The following is an 18,405-nucleotide window of genomic DNA, read 5'->3' as shown; positions in this document are numbered from 1 at the left end:
GTGTTCTACCACTTTAGCCACACCTCCAGCCCACCTTTTTACTGGTTATTTTGGAGATGGAATCTTATGGACTTTTCTGTCCTTGCTGGCCTTAATCTGTGCTTTATTTAATTTTTTTTCCCTAGGCATACTATTACAGTATATTTAGTTTGTATTCCAATGCTGCCTTCTGATCATAGCCCAAATCATCGGTCAGGATAAAACAGTTTGTCTTGTCAAGATTTTTTTTTTTTGCCAGTCCAGGGGCTTGGACTCAAAGCCTGAGCACTGTCCCTGGCTTCTTATTGCTCAAGGCTAGCACTCTACCACTTGAACCACAGTACCACTCGTGGCCGTTTTCTGTACAGGTGGTGCTGGGTAATTGAACCTAGGGCTTCATATATAGGAGGCAAGCACTCTTGCCACTAGGCCATATTCCCAGCCTTTGTCAAGATTTTAATGAAGTCCTTCAGCAAGAGTGAACACCCCCTAAACTAAATGTAGCTAGATTCATCGTTCTTTTCCCACTCTTGGGTTTTGGTGATAAAGCCTTTCATAGCCTTAATTAAAGTGTGTACATAGTAATAGTGATAGCAAACATGCATCGGGCATTTATTCAGTGTTAGGAATAGCTTGGTTCATTAAATAACATTCAACAAAAATTTATTGGAATTATTATTTATGGTTCTGATAGGTAACTGTCAAACTTTGTTTAAGTTGGTACTTGACTAATTTATAATATGATATAAATACTATACAAATAATAAAGTATACATTTGTCTTTTTTTTTGTTTTTTTTTTTTTTTTTTTTTTTTTGGCCAGTCCTGGGCCTTGGACTCAGGGCCTGAGCACTGTCCCTGGCTTCTTCCCGCTCAAGGCTAGCACTCTGCCACTTGAGCCACAGCGCCGCTTCTGGCCGTTTTCTGTATATGTGGTGCTGGGGACTCGAACCTAGGGCCTCGTGTATCTGATGAGGCAGGCACTCTTGCCACTAGGCTATATCCCCAGCCCCATTTGTCTTTTTTTTAAATGCCAGTCCTGGGGCTTGAACTCAGGACCTAGGTGCTGTCCTTGAACTATTTTGCTCAAGACTAGTGCTCTGCCACCTGAGCCAAAGCTTCACTTCTGGCTTTTTTGGTGGTTAATTGGAGAGAAGAATCTCATGGGCTTTCCTGCATAGACTGGCTTCAAATCACAATCCTCAGATCTCAGCCTCCCAAGTAGCTAGGATTATAGGCATGAGCCACTGGTGCCTGGCTCTATTGCCTTTCCTTTTACTTTGGGTGATTCCTGCGGAATAGAGATATAGAAGTGGAATTAGCTTTGCTAAGGATCTGAAGGGTGTGTGTGTGTGTGTGTGTGTGTGTGTGTGTGTGTGTTGTGTAGGTACATGTATACACATGGTTGGTACTGGAATCTGAATTCAGGACCTTCAGTTCTTGCTTAGCTTTTTTTTTTTTTCCTCAAGGCTGATACTTTATCCTTTGAGCCTCACCTCCAGCTCTGGCTTTTTGCTGGTTTACTGGAGATAAAGGACTAGGATTTATCTCCCTAGGCTTGGCTTTGAACCTGAAATTCTCAGATTCCAGCCTCTTGAGTAGCTAGGATTATAAGCATGAGCCATTGGCTCCTGGTCTGAAAGGTTTAATGTTTTGTTAGATGAGGCACAGGATTCCAGGAAGAGCATTGTCCTGTCTGAGTTCTGGTCCATACTGTGTCACCATCCAGCTTGGCTCCTGGATGATGGTGGCTTTAGTTTTTCTCACTTGGACATGAGTGAATCATAGTAGCTTGTCTTGTCCCTTTCTGGTCTAAGATTCTATTCATCTAGTGTCCAAACCAATACACCATGTGAACAACAGCTTACAAGTTCTCATGTGTGTTGTTTTAGCAAATAAGCTTACCTTTGTTCTCTTCTAGTCTTCTGTGATTGAGATTCTTCTGTGTGGGAAGGTCTATTCACATATTTTTCCATCAAGGACTCATCAAAATAATGTAAAAATGCTTCTTGTTTTCCCAGGCACAACAAATCCAAGTCTGAAATCACTGACATGGTTCGCTCTTCCACCATCACAGTATCAGACAAGGCTCATATTTTATCAGTGCAAAGGTTTGGACTGAGAGAAACGATTGTGAAGTCACAGCTACTACAGAAAGAAGAGGAGTACACCTATATCCAGAACTTCAGGTAGCTAACTAGGTCTGGAATTCAGGTACTTCCCTTCCACGCCTTGGATTTAAAGGGGACCTGTATACTATATAATCTCTTATTTCATTTTCAAAAAGAGTGATCCTATTCAGGTTGGTGTTTTTTTTTAATGACTTCTTCAGATTATTATTATTTTCATGCTGGTACTAGGATTTGAACTCTAAGCATTTGAGTACCAGTCTTGGCTTTTTTTGTTCAAGGTTGGTGCTCTACCACTTGACCACACTTCCACTCTTGGTTTTTTGGGGTTTTTTTTTGCTTGTTACTTGGAGCACTAGCTTTGAGCAAAAAACCTCAGGGACGGTGCCTAGGCTAGGAGTTCAAGCCCAGGACTAGAAAAATAAATAAATTATATTAAAAATGCTATTTTGTAAAGACTGAAGCCAAGTAAAATCTTTCCCCTGTCTTCTCCATATTGCCTTCAAATCACTGATCGGTTTTCTTGGGGGACAGGTTTTTTGTGGGAACATACAATGTGAATGGACAGTCCCCGAAAGAATGCCTCCGGCCCTGGCTGAGCCATGGTATCCAGGCACCAGATGTGTACTGTGTGGGGTGAGTGATTCTTCTGGTCATCTGTCCATCCTCAGGATCACAGAGCTATGATGAAGGGATGGGGACATGAATATGTAGTCAAGTCTTTGTGGCAGGTAAAGGAATTGAAAACAGAGCATGTGTTTAATAACAGCTTCCTCTCTGTTTGATGTTCTTCCTAGTAAACCAAAGTTTGGCAAAGTACTATGCTTGCCATTTAAATACTAGTATTTAATTTTTAGTTTACCTTCTGTTAAAATCTGTGCATCTTGAGCTGATTTTTTTTTCAACAAAAATTACCTTTTGCCAGGTAAGGAAGATTAAAATCTTTTTTTTTTTTTTTTGGGTGCTGGGGAATAAACCCAGAGCCTTACATCTATTAGGCAGGGCCTTTAGCACTAAGCTGCACCCTTAGCCCAATCATTTTTTACATATACTATCTTGTCACCATTATTCTATGTTTTGTTGGTTTAGGAGGCCTGAAAAGGAAGCCTAGATGGAAATTTATGTAGACTGAGGTTTGAATCCTAATTCTCAATTTGTTCCTTGCATGAACCAGGGCTGGTAGGTATAAAATGGGGATGCATCATTTAGTTCTTTGGCTCTTAAGTATTTATCATTATTCCCTAAGTATTTATCATTATTCTGCAGTGTAGGTAGGCCTTAAACTTCTAAAACAATTTGCAAACATATTATCAGCATGTTACCTTTCTCTGTCTAACTGGCTGCTTCTCCAAAAGGTTCCAGGAGCTGGATCTGAGTAAGGAAGCCTTTTTCTTTCACGATACTCCAAAGGAGGAGGAATGGTTTAAAGCTGTGTCGGAGAGTCTTCATCCAGATGCCAAATATGCAAAGGTCAGGGAGAAGTTAGGGACCTTTTAACTTTGTGCTACAGGTAGAGAAATTCTAAAGTAATTTTTCATCCTTTCAGTGACCTTTATTGTAAGCCAATCTTAGCTATTTTGGCATTTCAGTTCCATCTCCTCTGGAACAGACCCTTCTGGGTGGGAAAGATTCAGAGTCTGGTCACTTGGAATCATTTAGATTAAAATGTAGTGTGCTTAGTGAGTCAAACCCTGCATCCCAGCCTTCAGGAGCTGTGTTGATGCTCTCAGCCAGCTTTGAGACTACTTTTCCTTGGACACATTTGTTTCTGTTTACAACTTCTCTCTCATGCCATAACTTGAATGTTTTCTAGGTAAAGCTCATCCGACTGGTTGGGATTATGCTGCTGTTATATGTCAAACAGGAACATGCAGCGTATATCACTGAAGTGGCAGCTGAGACCGTGGGGACAGGAATCATGGGGAGGATGGTAAGTTCTTGATATGTTCTGCCATTCAAGACCTTGACTCCCCAAGTATTGGCTCAGCTTCCTTTGATGGCAGTATTACATGAGTCCTAGTTTGAGGGAGCCAGTGTCCCCTCAAGCAGGGCTGCATTGAACAGGCTAGAGATCATCTGGTAGTAAAGTCTCAGCTTGTTTGCCCAACTAGCACCTGTACTCAGAGTTACTCAGTGCTAGTAGCTCTGGTCAGTCCAGACAGTTTCATGAAGAATGGTGCAGATCTATGTTGGGTCATTAAGGAAAACAAAGAGTGCTCACAGTAGATTTGCACGTTTGTGGGAGTTGAACTCAGGGCCTGGATGCTGTCCCTGAGCTTTTTTGCTCAAGGCTGTTGCTCTACTACTTTGAGTCACAGCACCACTTCCAGTTTTCTGGTGATTAATTGAAGATAAGCATCTTACGGACTTACCTGCGTGGGCTGTCTTCAAACCTCCATCCTCAGATCTCAGCCTCCTGAGTTGTGAGGATTACAAGTGTGAGCCATTAGTACCTGGAGAGCTGAGCTTTTTGTAGAGAAATGGAGTACGTGGCTTGTCTATGATAGGAGAAAAGAGCGGCAATTTGCGAGATCCAGGCTCTGGACTCAGCTTTCAATGCTGACTAGTCCCTTTGCCTTTGTGGATTCTTTTTAAACAATTTTCTTAAGTACTAGGATTTGAACTCAGAGCCTTATGCCTTCCTGTTCAGTCATTCTACCACTTGAGCCACATGCCTAAACCTAGGTTTGTATGCTTATCTGTGAAAAATAAACTTATAAAGCTATTAGTAAGATTAAGACAAATATTTTGAAAGTTTGTGGGTTTAAATGACATAATTGTGTGTTGGATCTATCTATCTATCTATCTATCTATCTATCTATCTATCTATCTATCTATCTATCTATCTGTCTATCTATTTATTTATTTATTTCTATCTATCTTGCATAGGGTAACAAAGGTGGTGTGGCAATCAGGTTCCAGTTGCACAACACCAGTATCTGTGTTGTGAATTCGCACTTGGCAGCCCACACAGAAGAGTTTGAAAGGAGGAACCAAGACTATAAAGACATCTGTTCTCGGATGCAGTTTTGTCAGGTTGACCCAAATCTTCCCCCTCTCACCATCAGCAAGCACGAGTGAGTCTAGGTTTCTTCCCATGAGGTTTGCCTTGTGTGTGACGTGTGCAGCTCTGGGAGGGGGTGCTAGTTGCCAACTTTCTTGGCATTAAGACCATCTAAACTAAGAAACTTTACCATCTGGCAGACTTCTAGAATCATTTTCAAGCATCATTTGTCCCTGGAAGAGTATAAAATTTATTTTAATATGAATCTTCCTGGATCTAACATTATGAGGAAGGTAGCCAGAAACAACAACAAACAAAAAACCCAAGCATCTCAACTCAGTTTTTAGTATTATGTTTTAGGATTTCTGTGTATTCTTTCTGGAGCACATGAGAGTTCACAATACCTGCTTGCCTCTGCTTGGTCTTTTTCTCCTCTTGATTCTACTTTACCAAGCTATGGTTGCAACTGCTTAGAGCATCTTGTACGTTTGTCCATCCTCTTTATTTCATTTGCCTTAACCTTGCTATTTGTCTGAATGCAAAGCTTTTGAACTTCAGGCTTGGTGGTAATAGTTGAAGCATATGCCATTTCTTTTCTGAAGAGGAGGAAGCCACTGTGGCCACAGTGCTTATCAGGGAATAAACAGTACTCCTCTACTATCCTTCTGCAGTGAAGCTGTCTGGCTTGTTTGTGTTCTGGAGGCTGGAAGGATGGCTTTTCTTCTCCAAGGCTTCTTTCAGGGAGCATCTCTCATAGCTGAGCTTCTGTATTCTAGTGAACCTGTGGCATCCTGGTTTGTGAGGTTGTGTGTCAGTTTGTGTGGTTCTAGCCTGTAGATGCATTGTTTGGGAGGGTGCATACTGCTGCTCACATTCTCAATGATATGGTTGTTGGTTCCAGACAGAGCAGTATTGGACTTCATGAGATGTGTGATATCATCAGAGAGCCTTGAGTTTGCTTTTACCCAAAGCAGCAGTATACCTGTCATAACTGCTCAGGAACTCAGAGTGAGCGACCAATGATAGGGTAGTAGTTTAAATCCAGGCTCCACTACAAAAGTCGATCCTTTTGGAAGAATTCTGTCTGGAGACTGAGATTAGGTTCTGTGAAGTAGAATGTATGTAGAGGCTCTGTAGTATTATCTGGTTTGGGGTTCTTGAGGGATCATCATCACTTCCCAATTCTTGATTCTTTTTACTTCTTCCCAGCAATGGGATAAATTGTTTTGCTTTCAGATTCATTCATTCATGTATGTGAGTGAGGGAGAGAGGGAGAGAGAGGGAGGGAGGGAGGGAGGGAGAGAGAGAGAGAGAGACTAGGTCTTACTATGTATATAGCTCAGGCTAGCCTCAAACACACCATGTAGTTCAGGCTGGCCTTGAACTCTAGATCTCCCAGATTTGGTCTCCCAAGTACTGGGATCATAGGTATGGGCTACCGTATCTAGCATTACTTTGAGATCTTAGTAGACTATTTTCCCTATCATACAAGAACAAAATAGTCAGGGAGAAGTCAACATTGTTTATAATGTTCTTGGGCCAAGAGAATTATAAATAAGCAGCATTTTTTGGCATGGTGCTAAGTGGGATGGCAAGAGAAAAAAAGAAATTGAAACAGCCACCTCACTTCCCTACCTAGCTCCCAAAAGGCTGAACCTCAGGGGCCTTCTGTCTGAAGCATCCTGGAAAGGATGGGTTAAAGTCCCTCCTAAACCCTGTTACCTTTGTGCTCTGTCCTCACAGTGTGATCTTGTGGCTGGGGGACCTCAACTACAGGATAGAAGAGCTGGATGTGGAAAAAGTGAAAAAGCTCATCGAAGAGAAGGCCTTTCAAACCCTGTATGCATATGATCAGGTACAGAGGGTCACCTGTGTCCTCTTGGGCAGCTGCTTCCACTGTGAGGCCACAGAGAAGCCTGGCTCCCCAGCCATCCATTTCTTCCTCAACTCGGGAGCTTCCCGAGGATCTCATGTTGTCCTGTAGTTTCTTCTTTTCATCTGCTTTTCTTTCTTCAGAAGTATTCCCTCCATTGGCTCTGTCTTTGAGGTATTTCATCTCCTTTGAGAGCAAGAAGTCTGAAGTTGAGACTAAAAGGGTCCCAACTTCGATAAAGAAACTACTTTGTACCTTTAAGATGATTTAATAATTCTTCTTAGGATGCACTTCCTCCTACCTGCATCCTTTCCTCACGGGTGAGCCTGGAATCTCTTTCTCATTGCCTCTCTTCACTTCAGGTAGCAGTCAGTTCTGTATCCTGCTGTTCTCTACTGGCATCTGACATTAGCTGTTTCACAGGACAGGAGTCTCTTTCTCACTGTCCTTTACTACTTTCAATAAATTTGAATCCTGTTCTAGGGGTCAGTTGTTCAGAATGTAAAAGTCTCTTTTCTTTCTTAGTCTAAACTCTCTTCATTTTAATAACTTTACTATTGTCATGAATCTAAATCTTTCTATTACCATTTCCTTTCCCAGTGGAAAGAGAATCGTTTTTTGGTTTTTTTTTGCCAGTCCTGGCTTTGAGCTCGGGGCCTGAGCACTGTCCCTGGCTTCTTTTTGCTCAAGGCTAGCACTCTGCCACTTGAGCCACAGTGCCACTTCTGGCCGTTTTCTATATATGTGGTTCTGGGGAATCGAACCCAGGGCTTCATGTATACAAGACAAGCACTCTTGCCACTAGGCCATATTCCCAGCCCCTGGAAAGAGAATCTGAATTTTGCTTTCTTTTTTAAAAATATAATTTTATTGTTATTATTAAGGTGTTGTATAGAGGGGTTACCATTTCATAAGTCAGGTAATGAGTACATTTCTTTTTTGGACAGTGTCAGCCCTTCCTTTGCTTTCCCCTTTTCCCCCTCCCGTCCTTGCTCACAAGTTCTTTTTTATAGGATAATTTCTTTATTTCTCTCTAGTTTGTTTTCTTAGTAAATTACTTTTCTTCTACTCAATTCCTATATCAGCATTATCCGAGTCTGTTCCATATCTTTTTCTTTCCTCTGTACCTAGGACTTAGGCATTCTGATTTCCCTTGCAATTTGCTGTCCATCTCAACTTGCCTTCCTTTCTTGTCCTTCCTGAAGTACTAGCATCTGACTTTGTGTACTATCTGCTTTCCACGTGGTTTTAACATCTATATGTATTCATTCATTAGGCATCTTCTTCCATTCATATCTTTTTTTGGCCAGTCCTGGGGCTTCAATCCCTGAGCTCAAGGTTAGCACTGTATCACTTGAACCAGAGCTCCACTTCCAGCATTTTTTGCTGCTTAATTGGAGATAAAATCTCATGCAATTTTCTTCCACGACGACTTCAAATCACAATCCTCAGATCTCAGCCTCCTGAGTAGCTACGATTACAGGCATGAGCCACTGACACTCAGCACATTCATACCTAATTTTTAAATTAATTTCTGTTGCATTTTTCTTTGACAGTGTTTCCAGAAAATCATATTTTCGAAAAGTGGCACTTCTTAGATAGCTGGCTATGTTCCCTATGTTAGCAATGACAGTTCTCCACCAACCCATACAGTACCGAATGTGGTCTCCGAGGAAGAGGCAAGAGCATCTGTGGTTTTTTTTTTATCACTTGCTGGGTGTTATTTGGGTGGGGCCCTAAGAATTAATGCAACAGGATACTATTACTTTTTAAAAATTTATTTATCTTAAGTAGTTGTACAAAGGGGTTACAATACTATTACTTTCAAAATGTGTCAGACACTATTTTATGTTGGCAGTTAATTTTTTTAATGAACCTATGAGGTAGGTTCTGTTATAAACCCCAAATTCACAGATGACAAAGTCAGGGCAGAGAACTTCCTCTAGTTCACGTAACACAATTTAAGAACACGGGTCTCTCTATATATTTGGAGCAACTATGCTGGATGGATGATGTGTTTGATACTTGGAACTGAGAAAATAGGTTGAAGGGTATCTAGTGCTGTTTGGGACATCTCAGTTGAGATGGTACTCAGGCTTCTAGATGTAGATTTAAGAGCCTTAAAGCCAGGGATGGTACATACCCATACTGACGCATGGGATGCTGAGGCAGGATAACTGCAAGTTCAAGGCCAGCCTGGATTACACAGACCTTGACTCAAAAGAAAAAGGCGGGGTAAGGGTAGATAGGGGAGCCTTAAAAATGATTCACCAGGCCAGCATGGTATTGCATGCCTGTACAAGGCTCAGGCAGGAAGATCAAGAGTTTGAGTCCAGCTTGGGCTATTTAGTAAAACTCTTAAAATCTAAGGAAAAGGGACTGGGAATATGACCTAGTGGCAAGAGTGCTTGCCTCGCATACACGAAGCCCTAGGTTCGATTCCTAAGCACCACATATATAGAAAAGGTCAGAAGTGGCGCTATGGCTCAAGTTGGCAGAGTGCTAGCCTTGAGAAAAAAAAAAAAAAAGCCAGGGACAGTGCTCAGGCCCTGAGTTCAAGCACCAAGACTGGCAAAAAAAAAAAAAAAAATCTAAGGAAAACTCCAGGCACAGTGTCTCATCTGCATTTGTAGCTGCTTGAAAAGTAGAGAAGAGCAGGAGGATTCTTGGTCCAGGTTGGCCAGGCAGAAAGGGCTGGACATGTAACTCAAGAGGCATGTTTCAAGTTGATTTTTTTTCTTCACTAATTCAAGGTTTGACTTGTTTGTTTGATAATGCTGGGGATTAAATTCAGGACCTTGACCTTGCTAGGTAGGCACTTGACCTCTTGAGCTATGCTTCTGGCCCACCCTTTTTGTATTGGTTAGTTTTTTTTTGTTGTTGTTGTTGTTTTTTTTTGCCAGTCCTGGGCCTTGGACTCAGGGCCTGAGCACTGTCCCTGGCTTCTTTTTGCTCAAGGCTAGCACTCTGCCACTTGAGCTACAGCGCCACTTCTGGCCATTTTCTATGTATATGTGGTGCTGGGGAATTGAACCCAGGGCTTCATGTATACGAGGCAAGCACTCTTGCCACTAGGCCATATCCCCAGCCCCTGTATTGGTTAGTTTTGAAGTAGAATCTCACTTTATGCCTCGGTTGGCCTAGGCCGTGATCCTCCTTTTTGTGCTCCCCCATGTCATTGGGCATGCAGGGGCATACAACTCACCCAGCCATTGGTTGAGATGGAGTTTTATGAACTTTTACACCTGGGCCGGCTTTGAGTCATGTTTCCCTGATCTCTGCCTCTCAAGTATCAACCTTTTTATTCTGAAGTATTTCCTCTCTCATCCTTTTATATAGCTGAAAATTCAAGTAGCTGCGAAGACTGTCTTTGAAGGCTTCACGGAGGGTGAGCTCACATTCCAGCCCACCTACAAGTATGACACTGGCTCTGATGACTGGGATACCAGGTAGGTCAGAGGTCAGAGGTGGCTCCAGAGGGTTGAACAAATGGAAACCCAGAAATTCTGGGAAGCACTGGCCCTCATGGATTTGAAGAATATAATTTTTCTGTGACTTTCCTCCTGTTTTTCACTGTGGTCAAACATTTCCATATTTATAGAAAGGAACTCGGAAATGAGGGAAAACATTTCCTACCAGTAACTGCTCACTAAGCAGTCTGTCTTCCCACAGATTTTCTGTTTGACGACCTTGGGCTTTTTTCCATAATAGTTCAGCTAGTTCTAATTAACTTAGCTTATATTTAGTTATTAGATACTTGATATACTATTTTTTATTAGTGCTTACTGTGTGACACACACTATTTGGAATATCTGATTTATATTAATATCTCATCTAGACCTCTACAACCTATTAGAGTAGGTGTGATTTTTTAAAAGAAGAAATTCTGGGCATATATTAAATTATACACAATAAGGGGTTTCATCATGACATTTCCATGCATGCATATAATGTACTTTGTTCATAGTTACTCTCTCTCTCTCTCTCTTTTGCCTGTCTTAGGGTTTGAACTTTGGCCTGGACACAGTCCCTGAGCTTTGTGCTCAAGTCTAGTGCTTTACTTCTGGAGCCACAGTTTCCCTTCTGGCTTTTTAGTGGTTAATTGGAGATAGTAGTTTCACAGACTTTCCTGCCTGGGCTGGCTTCAAACTGCAATCCTCAGATTTCAGCCTCCTGATTAGGTAGGATTACAGCTGTGAGCCACCAGCACCTGGCTCATTCTCTCATTTTATGAGATTGGAGACTGAGGGGTAGAAAAACCATAGAGCCTCTTAAACAATCAAGTGGTAGAGAGGCTGGATTTGACCTCAGGCACTAGGAATATAGAGCCTCTTCCTTAACAACTGTCTTCTTAGTGTTCTTACTCTCATACAGTTTTTGTTCATTGGTAGAGAGGCAGGATTTGACCTCAGGCACTAGGAATACAGAGCCTGTTCCTTAACAACTGTCTTCTTAGTGTTCTTACTCTCATACAGTTTTTGTCATTATCACCTAATCCTCATAGGAGGGTAGAGGACAGGGAGTTCACTGTCTTTAATTCCCACTTCCTGCAAGGGGAGCACAAAATATTCCTCTTTTTCTATTTCTCCTTATTTTAGCCCTGTTACTAAAATGAATCCTTGCTAACTTAAAAAAATAAACAAACAAAAGAACAGAGTCAGTGTAGTGTGTCATTGTTTTTCTTCTCCCTTAAAGCTGGTACTCTACCATTTGAGCCATGCCTCCAGCCCAGTAAACTGTGTTTTCATGAAGCTTTCATAGTTGCTTTAATGGCAATTGGATACATGTTATTCCTTACAGACCTAATGTTATATCCCTAGGCCACATGGGCACTGAGGCTCTGCCACTTTGTTCCCTGTCTGAGCCAAGCTCTTGCTCAGCAGTGGGTCTTGCTGCTTCAGTGGGTGTTCCCAACATGGACTTTGCATTTCAGCGAGAAGTGTCGAGCCCCTGCCTGGTGTGACCGAGTCCTCTGGAAAGGAAAGAACATTACTCAGCTGAGTTACCAGAGCCACATGGCCTTGAAGACCAGTGATCACAAACCTGTCAGCTCAGTATTTGATATTGGGGTAGGTGGGCAGGTGGTACCTGGGGAAATTCTCTAAGGAACTGGCAACTTTTTGTCTTTCTGGTCTCTTCCTCTGTCCTTGAATATGAGGAAGCTTTTTAACATAGTTTTAGTTTAATAATTCTTTCAGTAGACTTGTATGTATTTCCGTATAGCTAGCAGTTCCTTTAGCAATATCGGTCTAGATCTTTATGTATTTATAAGTGAGTGTGTCATTATTCTGTGTACAATCTACCAAATGTTATTCCTATTTGTTTACTGGCAGTACTGGGGTTTATTTGCTAGACTTTACCTCTTGAGCCCCTCCCCCAGCCTTTCATACTTTTAGTTACTTTTTTCAGATTAAGCCTTGCAGTTTTGCCCTGGTTGGTTTTGTGATCTTCTTCCTATACATTTTGCACATAGCTGGGATTTATAGGCAAGTGCCACTGTGCTTAGCCTTTTTTTTAAACACACACACACACAGAGGTTTTTTTTTCCTTTTTGGTAATAGGGATCGAACCCAGGATGTTGGACTTGCTAGGCATGCACTTTGCCATTGAGCTACATCCTGGCCCTTTGTTTTTGGTAAAAAACAAAACAAAACATAGCACCTCCAATCTTAGCTACTCAGGAGGCTGAAATCCAAGGATTACAATTCAAAGCCAGAACAGGAAGGAAAGCCAGGAGACTCTTCAGTTAACCACCAAAAAAGCAGGAATTGGAGCCGTGGCTCAAGTGGTAGAGCACTAGCTTTGAGCAAAAGAACTCTGGTAGGCCTTGAGAGCAAGCCCAGGACTGGCACAAAAATAAACAAAAAGAGGACATTATACATGCTATTCTGAGAACATCTTTTTGTTCATCATTAAATATATCTCAGGAGATCTTCCCATGATAGTAAAGGTACGGCTTCCTGTTTTGTTTTGCTTTTAGTGCCAGTTCTGGACTTGAACTCAGGCCTGGGCACTGTCCCTGAGTCTTTTTGCTCAAGACTAGTGCTCTACCACTTGAACCACAGCTCTCCTTCTGCCTTCTTGATGGTTAATTAGAGAGAAGAGTCTCATGGACTTTCCTGCCTGGGCTGGCTTTGAATTGTGATCCTCAGATCTCAGCCTCTTGAGTAGCTAAGATTATAGGCATGAGCCACCAGTACCCACCTAATTTTTTGCATTTTTTTTTGCCAACTTAGTGAACAAAACAAAATGTATATTTATTTCATGATACATTTTCTTTTTTTTTTTCTTTTGCCAGTCCTGGGCCTTGAACTCAGGGCCTGAGCACTGTCCCTGGCTTCTTTTTGCTCAAGGCTAGCACTCTGCCACTTGAGCCACAGCACCACTTCTGGCCGTTTTCTATATATATGGTGCTGGGGAATCGAACCCAGAGCTTCATGTATATGAGGCAAGCACTCTTGCCACTAGGCCATATTCCCAGCCCTCATGATACATTTTCTTGATGACTAGTGTGGTCAGCCATCTTTTCATTCATTACCTGTTTGTATTTGTTCATCAGTGACTTTTGTGGTGTACTATACCTGTCCTCAAAGATATGGATACTGGCCTCTCAGCACTAATGTGGGTGTTTATAGTTAGAGAAAAGCCTAAGGAATTTTATAATAAAAGTTTTATTATTGGAAAGTGAATATATGTATATATGTATATATATATTGTTTATAACTCAAAATATAGAAGGGAGAGCCTAACAAGATCTTCCTGGCTGAAAGCAAGGGCTTAGTACTTAGCTTGAGAAATGTTGCTTTATGGCATAGAAATGCTTCTTGCTGCCAGCCCTTGGGTGGCAGCAGACAGAATAGAGTCGTGCCCTGAGCATCTTTTGCCAGGGCCTACAACCCCTCAGAAGTAGTAGTCAACACGCTGTCACTCCCACATTGTCTTCCTTGCCATTGTCTTATCTACCAGGGCTTTAACACAGAATTTTGAACCCTTGCTCAGCTTCCTTGATCATGGATGGCATTTTGCCACTTGAGTCATGCTTCCAGCCTGGTGATTTGTGGGTTAGGGATGGAATCTTGAGGATTTTCTACTTTGACTGTCATCGTACTGCAATCCTCAAGGTCTCAGCCTTCTGAGTACCTAAGACTATAGCCATCTGCCACTGGTGGCACAGCTAGTCTGTTGTATATTTCTGTCAATTGCAATTTCCCAGAGCCATGAATGCCCTGTACACCAAGAATGAGAAAATGGTCATAAGCCTCCACACTCAGTCTCTGATGCTTCCACTCCAGGTGAGGGTCGTAAATGAAGAACTGTATCGGAAGACTCTGGAGGAAATTGTTCGCTCTTTGGATAAAATGGAAAATGCCAACATTCCTTCTGTCTCCCTCTCCAAGCGTGAGGTAGGATGGACATGTTTAGAACATTAGCATTGAGCACTTCTGTTCCTACAACTTAGATCTCTTTACTACAATTGGTTTCTAGTCTTTCTTGAGGGACTGCTTCTAGATAGAGTGAGAGTGATAATGCTAGCTGGGGAAAAAGAGCTTGTTGTGTCTTCCAAACTGGAAGATAATCCAGATATGCTCCTTGATTTTAGAACAACAGGTCTGTGTTCTTGCAGTAGATTTTTCTTCTTACTGATGCTTCTCTAGAGGTTAAAAAGATTCTTGGGGGCTGGGGATATAGCCTAGTGGCAAGAGTGCCTGTCTCGGATACACTAGGCCCTAGGTTCGATTCCCCAGCACCACATATACAGAAAACGGCCAGAAGCGGTGCTGTGGCTCAAGTGGCAGAGTGCTAGCCTTGAGCGGGAAGAAGCCAGGGATAGTGCTCAGGCCCTGAGTCCAAGGCCCACGACTGGCCAAAAAAAAAAAAAAGATTCTTGGAGTTATACAGATAACTGGTTAGTGGCAATGGAACTCTCTTACCTAAAGCAGAAACATCTCAAAGAGATGGTCCCTTGTTTTCTTCCCTGTTGGGGTGTGTAGACAAGTAGCTATGTGAAAGTATGAAGGCACTGGTTCTGACTGCTCTTTGCTTGTTCCCAGTTCTGTTTTCAGGATGTGAAGTACATGCAATTACAAGTAGAATCCTTTACAATTCATAATGGACAAGTACCTTGTCAGTTTGAATTTATCAACAAGCCTGATGAAGAGTCATACTGTAAACAGTGGCTAAGTGCCAGCCCCAGCAGAGGCTTCCTCCTGCCAGGTAAGGCCTCTCTTCTTAGGTTCCTGGTCTCTATTCTGGGAAAATGCCTGTCTTGGTTCATTACTTTAAAATAACTTCTTTTCCTCTAAGCATCTGTTCTCTGCCTGAAACTTAAAAAACAAAAAAAAAAAAAACCTTGTAGCTGAAAACATCCATAAATAAAACATACATGCGTTCAGTTTCAAAAACATTCTTAGGGGGCTGGGGATATGGCCTAGTGGCAAGAGTGCCTGCCTCATATACATGAGGCCCTGGGTTCGATTCCCCAGCACCACATATACAGAAAATGGCCAGAAGTGGCACTGTGGCTCAAGTGGCAGAGTGCTGGCCTTGAGCAAAAAGAAGCCAGGGACAGTGCTCAGGCCCAGAGTCCAAGCCCCAGGACTGGCCAAAAAAAAAAAAAAAAAAAAAAAAAACATTCTTAGGGCTGGGAATATGGCCTAGTGGCAAGAGTGCTTGTCTTGTAAACATGAAGCCCTGGGTTTGATTCCCCAGAACCACATATATAGAAAACGGCCAGAAGAGGCGCTGTGGCTCAAGTGGCAGAGTGCTAGCCTTGAGCAAAAAGAAGCCAGAGACAGTGCTCAAGCCCTGAGTCCAAGCTCCAGGACTGGCCAAAAAAAACCCAAAAAACATTCTTAGTTATTTATTTGTATGCTCCATAATTTTACAGAAAGAGAAGACATACATTACTGTAAAACAGGTGCTGTCATAAGGGAGCCATTTTCTCTATCTTAGCATAATCAACCCCAATGATTTGCTCTTGTGGAGAGAGATAGTTCAGTACTACCATATCTATCCTCTGGCTTCTCCTTTGGGTTGTATGAGGTGTGGTGAGGCAGGATTTATGAGTAGTTCCTAGGATGAAGGTTCACTGTCTCAGAATCTCCATCTTAACTGGTTTAGGAAAGGTTTTTTGATCCTTCTTATTGACTTAATACTTCTAGCTTCAGCTATGCTACTCACTACTTGAATTTTTTTCTTCTGTCTCTGTCTCTGTCTTTCTCTCCTTTTGGTGATATTGGAGATTGAACTCATAGCTTTTCATTGTCTAGGCAAGTGCTCTACTACTTGAGTCATGACTGTAATAGTACTTGGGTTTTTTTGAGCATTTGTTTATCCAAAAGTTTTGTTTGTTGTTTACATTTTCTTAGTTGAACTATGAACATCTTGCAACTAGTGAGTGCTGAGTACATAGATACTTGTTGGTTAGGCTAGACTTTTTCTTTGCCTAACCCCTTATCCTCTTTCCTCCTATCTTCTTTCCCTCTTTCCTCTTGGTTTCTCCCTTGCCAACATTACTTTTTTTTTTCCTCTGTAGATTCTGACATTGAGATTGAATTGGAGCTCTTTGTAAATAAGACCACAGCCACAAAACTCAACTCAGGCGAAGACAAAATTGAGGACATTCTGGTTTTGCACTTGGATAGGGGAAAGGATTACTTTTTGTCTGTGTCTGGGAACTACCTGCCCAGTTGTTTCGGATCTCCCATTCATACATTGTGCTGCATGAGAGAGCCAATCTTAGATCTACCACTTGAAACTGTTAGTGAGCTGGTAAGTTTGATACTACAGAGAAACATCTAGTACTCTGTAGCAACCCAGCCAGTTAAACAAGATATTCCTATACCTGCTTCTAATATATTTAAGAATTCTTCAGGGCTGGGAATATGGCCTAGTGGCAAGAGTGCTTGCACCATATACATGAAGCCCTGGGTTCAATTCCCCAGCACCACATATACAGGAAATGGCCAGAAGTGGCGCTGTGGCTCAAGTGGTAGAGTGCTAGCCTTGAGCAAAAAGAAGCCAGGGACAGTGCTCAGGCCTTGAGTCCAAGCCCCAGGACTGGCCAAAAAAAAAAAAAAAAAAAAAAAAAAGAATTCTTCAACCTCTTAGAGCTTACTTAGTGTTTCAGTTACATATTGCTATGTAACAAGCACCCCCCCAAATTAAAATAATAGTGGGTTGTTTTTCATGACTGTTGGTTTCTTCTGCTGGTCTTGGTTTTTGTTTTGTTTTTAGTGCTAATACCAGGGCTCGCAGGGCCTTGCATTCTCACTGGGGCTTTTTCACCTGCAGCTGATACACTACCACTTGAGCCATATCTTCAGTACATTTTTTTTTTTGCTAATTAATTAGAGATAGTTTCTTGGACTTTTCTGCCCCAGCTGGGTTTGAATTTTGGTCTTCACATCTCAGCTTCCTGAGGAGCAAGGATTGTAGGATTGAGCAATGAGTGTCAGCAATTTGGTTTTTTTTTCTTTTTTGAATTCAGAGTCTTGCACTAGTATACCCAGCTTGCTTGCTATGCTGGTGCTCTATAACTTAAGCCATGTCTCCACCTCTGTTTACTTGTGAATTGTAAACAGGTGGCAACTGTAATGGCTAAAAGGTTGAAGGTGGCCTTTCTCATGTTTCTGTGTTGGCTACTTTCTGGACCTTTCTCCGCTTATGGACTCCTGTCTTTCAGAATGTGAATTCAGGTCTCTATCGATGGTAGTAAGAGCCTGAGAGCAAAAACTAAGGCCTTTTGTGGCATAGGCTTCAAAACTCTCATGCTACCACTTCTGCAATATTATATGGGTCAGAGAGAGTGAAGAGGCCAGCCTATGTTGTAGGGGAGAGAGACAATACTCTCTAAGGGAACAGCTGCCCAGTGTGACTGTTTTTCAGTTTTTCACACCCAGTATGTGTCTTAGTTCATTAGGCTGTTGTAACAGAATATCATAGACTCTGTGGTTTATGAACAACAGAAATTTACTACTCATAGTCTGGACGCTAAGAAATTCAAGACTTTTAGTGTGTGGTGAGGACCCACTCCCCTGGCTTTCTTCTTACTGTGTCCTCACATGGCAGGAGTGAGGGCCTCTCTCTTGTCTCTCATAAGAGCATTAGTTCCATTCATGAGTGCACAGCCCTCATGAACTAACCACCTTGGTGATTAGGTTTCAACATAGGATTTTGAGGGTGAGCAGGATTATGGTATTATTATTGTTATTTTATTTATTTTGCCAGTCCTGGGGCTTGGACTCAGGGCCTGAGTACTGTCCCTAGCTTCTTTTTGCTCAGGGCTAACACTCTACCTCTTGAGCCACAACACCACTTCCAGCCTTTTCTATTTATGTGGTACTGAGGAATCAAACCAGGGCTTCATGCATGCTAGACAAGCACTCTACCGCAAAGCCACATTCCCAACCCTGTTGTTTG

General features: G+C 42.0%; 1 protein-coding gene across 3 annotated transcripts in view; it reads left to right on the top strand.

Annotated features, from left to right (window-relative positions):
* The window catches only part of Inpp5b (inositol polyphosphate-5-phosphatase B), a 58,221-nt gene that overhangs the window by 34,084 nt on the left and 5,732 nt on the right, over window positions 1-18,405 (top strand). For all 3 annotated transcript variants that reach the window (XM_048350935.1, XM_048350937.1, XM_048350936.1), the window contains 11 exons: window positions 2,000-2,167; window positions 2,642-2,743; window positions 3,463-3,577; window positions 3,921-4,037; window positions 4,997-5,184; window positions 6,855-6,966; window positions 10,324-10,433; window positions 11,918-12,053; window positions 14,277-14,387; window positions 15,036-15,198; window positions 16,520-16,755. In XM_048350935.1, the coding sequence (XP_048206892.1) occupies window positions 2,000-2,167; window positions 2,642-2,743; window positions 3,463-3,577; window positions 3,921-4,037; window positions 4,997-5,184; window positions 6,855-6,966; window positions 10,324-10,433; window positions 11,918-12,053; window positions 14,277-14,387; window positions 15,036-15,198; window positions 16,520-16,755 (1,558 nt within the window). The remainder of the gene's footprint in view (window positions 1-1,999; window positions 2,168-2,641; window positions 2,744-3,462; window positions 3,578-3,920; window positions 4,038-4,996; window positions 5,185-6,854; window positions 6,967-10,323; window positions 10,434-11,917; window positions 12,054-14,276; window positions 14,388-15,035; window positions 15,199-16,519; window positions 16,756-18,405) is intronic.

Source organism: Perognathus longimembris, chromosome 7 (assembly GCF_023159225.1).
Source record: "Perognathus longimembris pacificus isolate PPM17 chromosome 7, ASM2315922v1, whole genome shotgun sequence".
NCBI lineage: Eukaryota > Metazoa > Chordata > Mammalia > Rodentia > Heteromyidae > Perognathus > Perognathus longimembris.
Note: the sequence above shows the minus strand (reverse complement) of the source record. Positions and strands in the feature narration are given on the sequence as shown.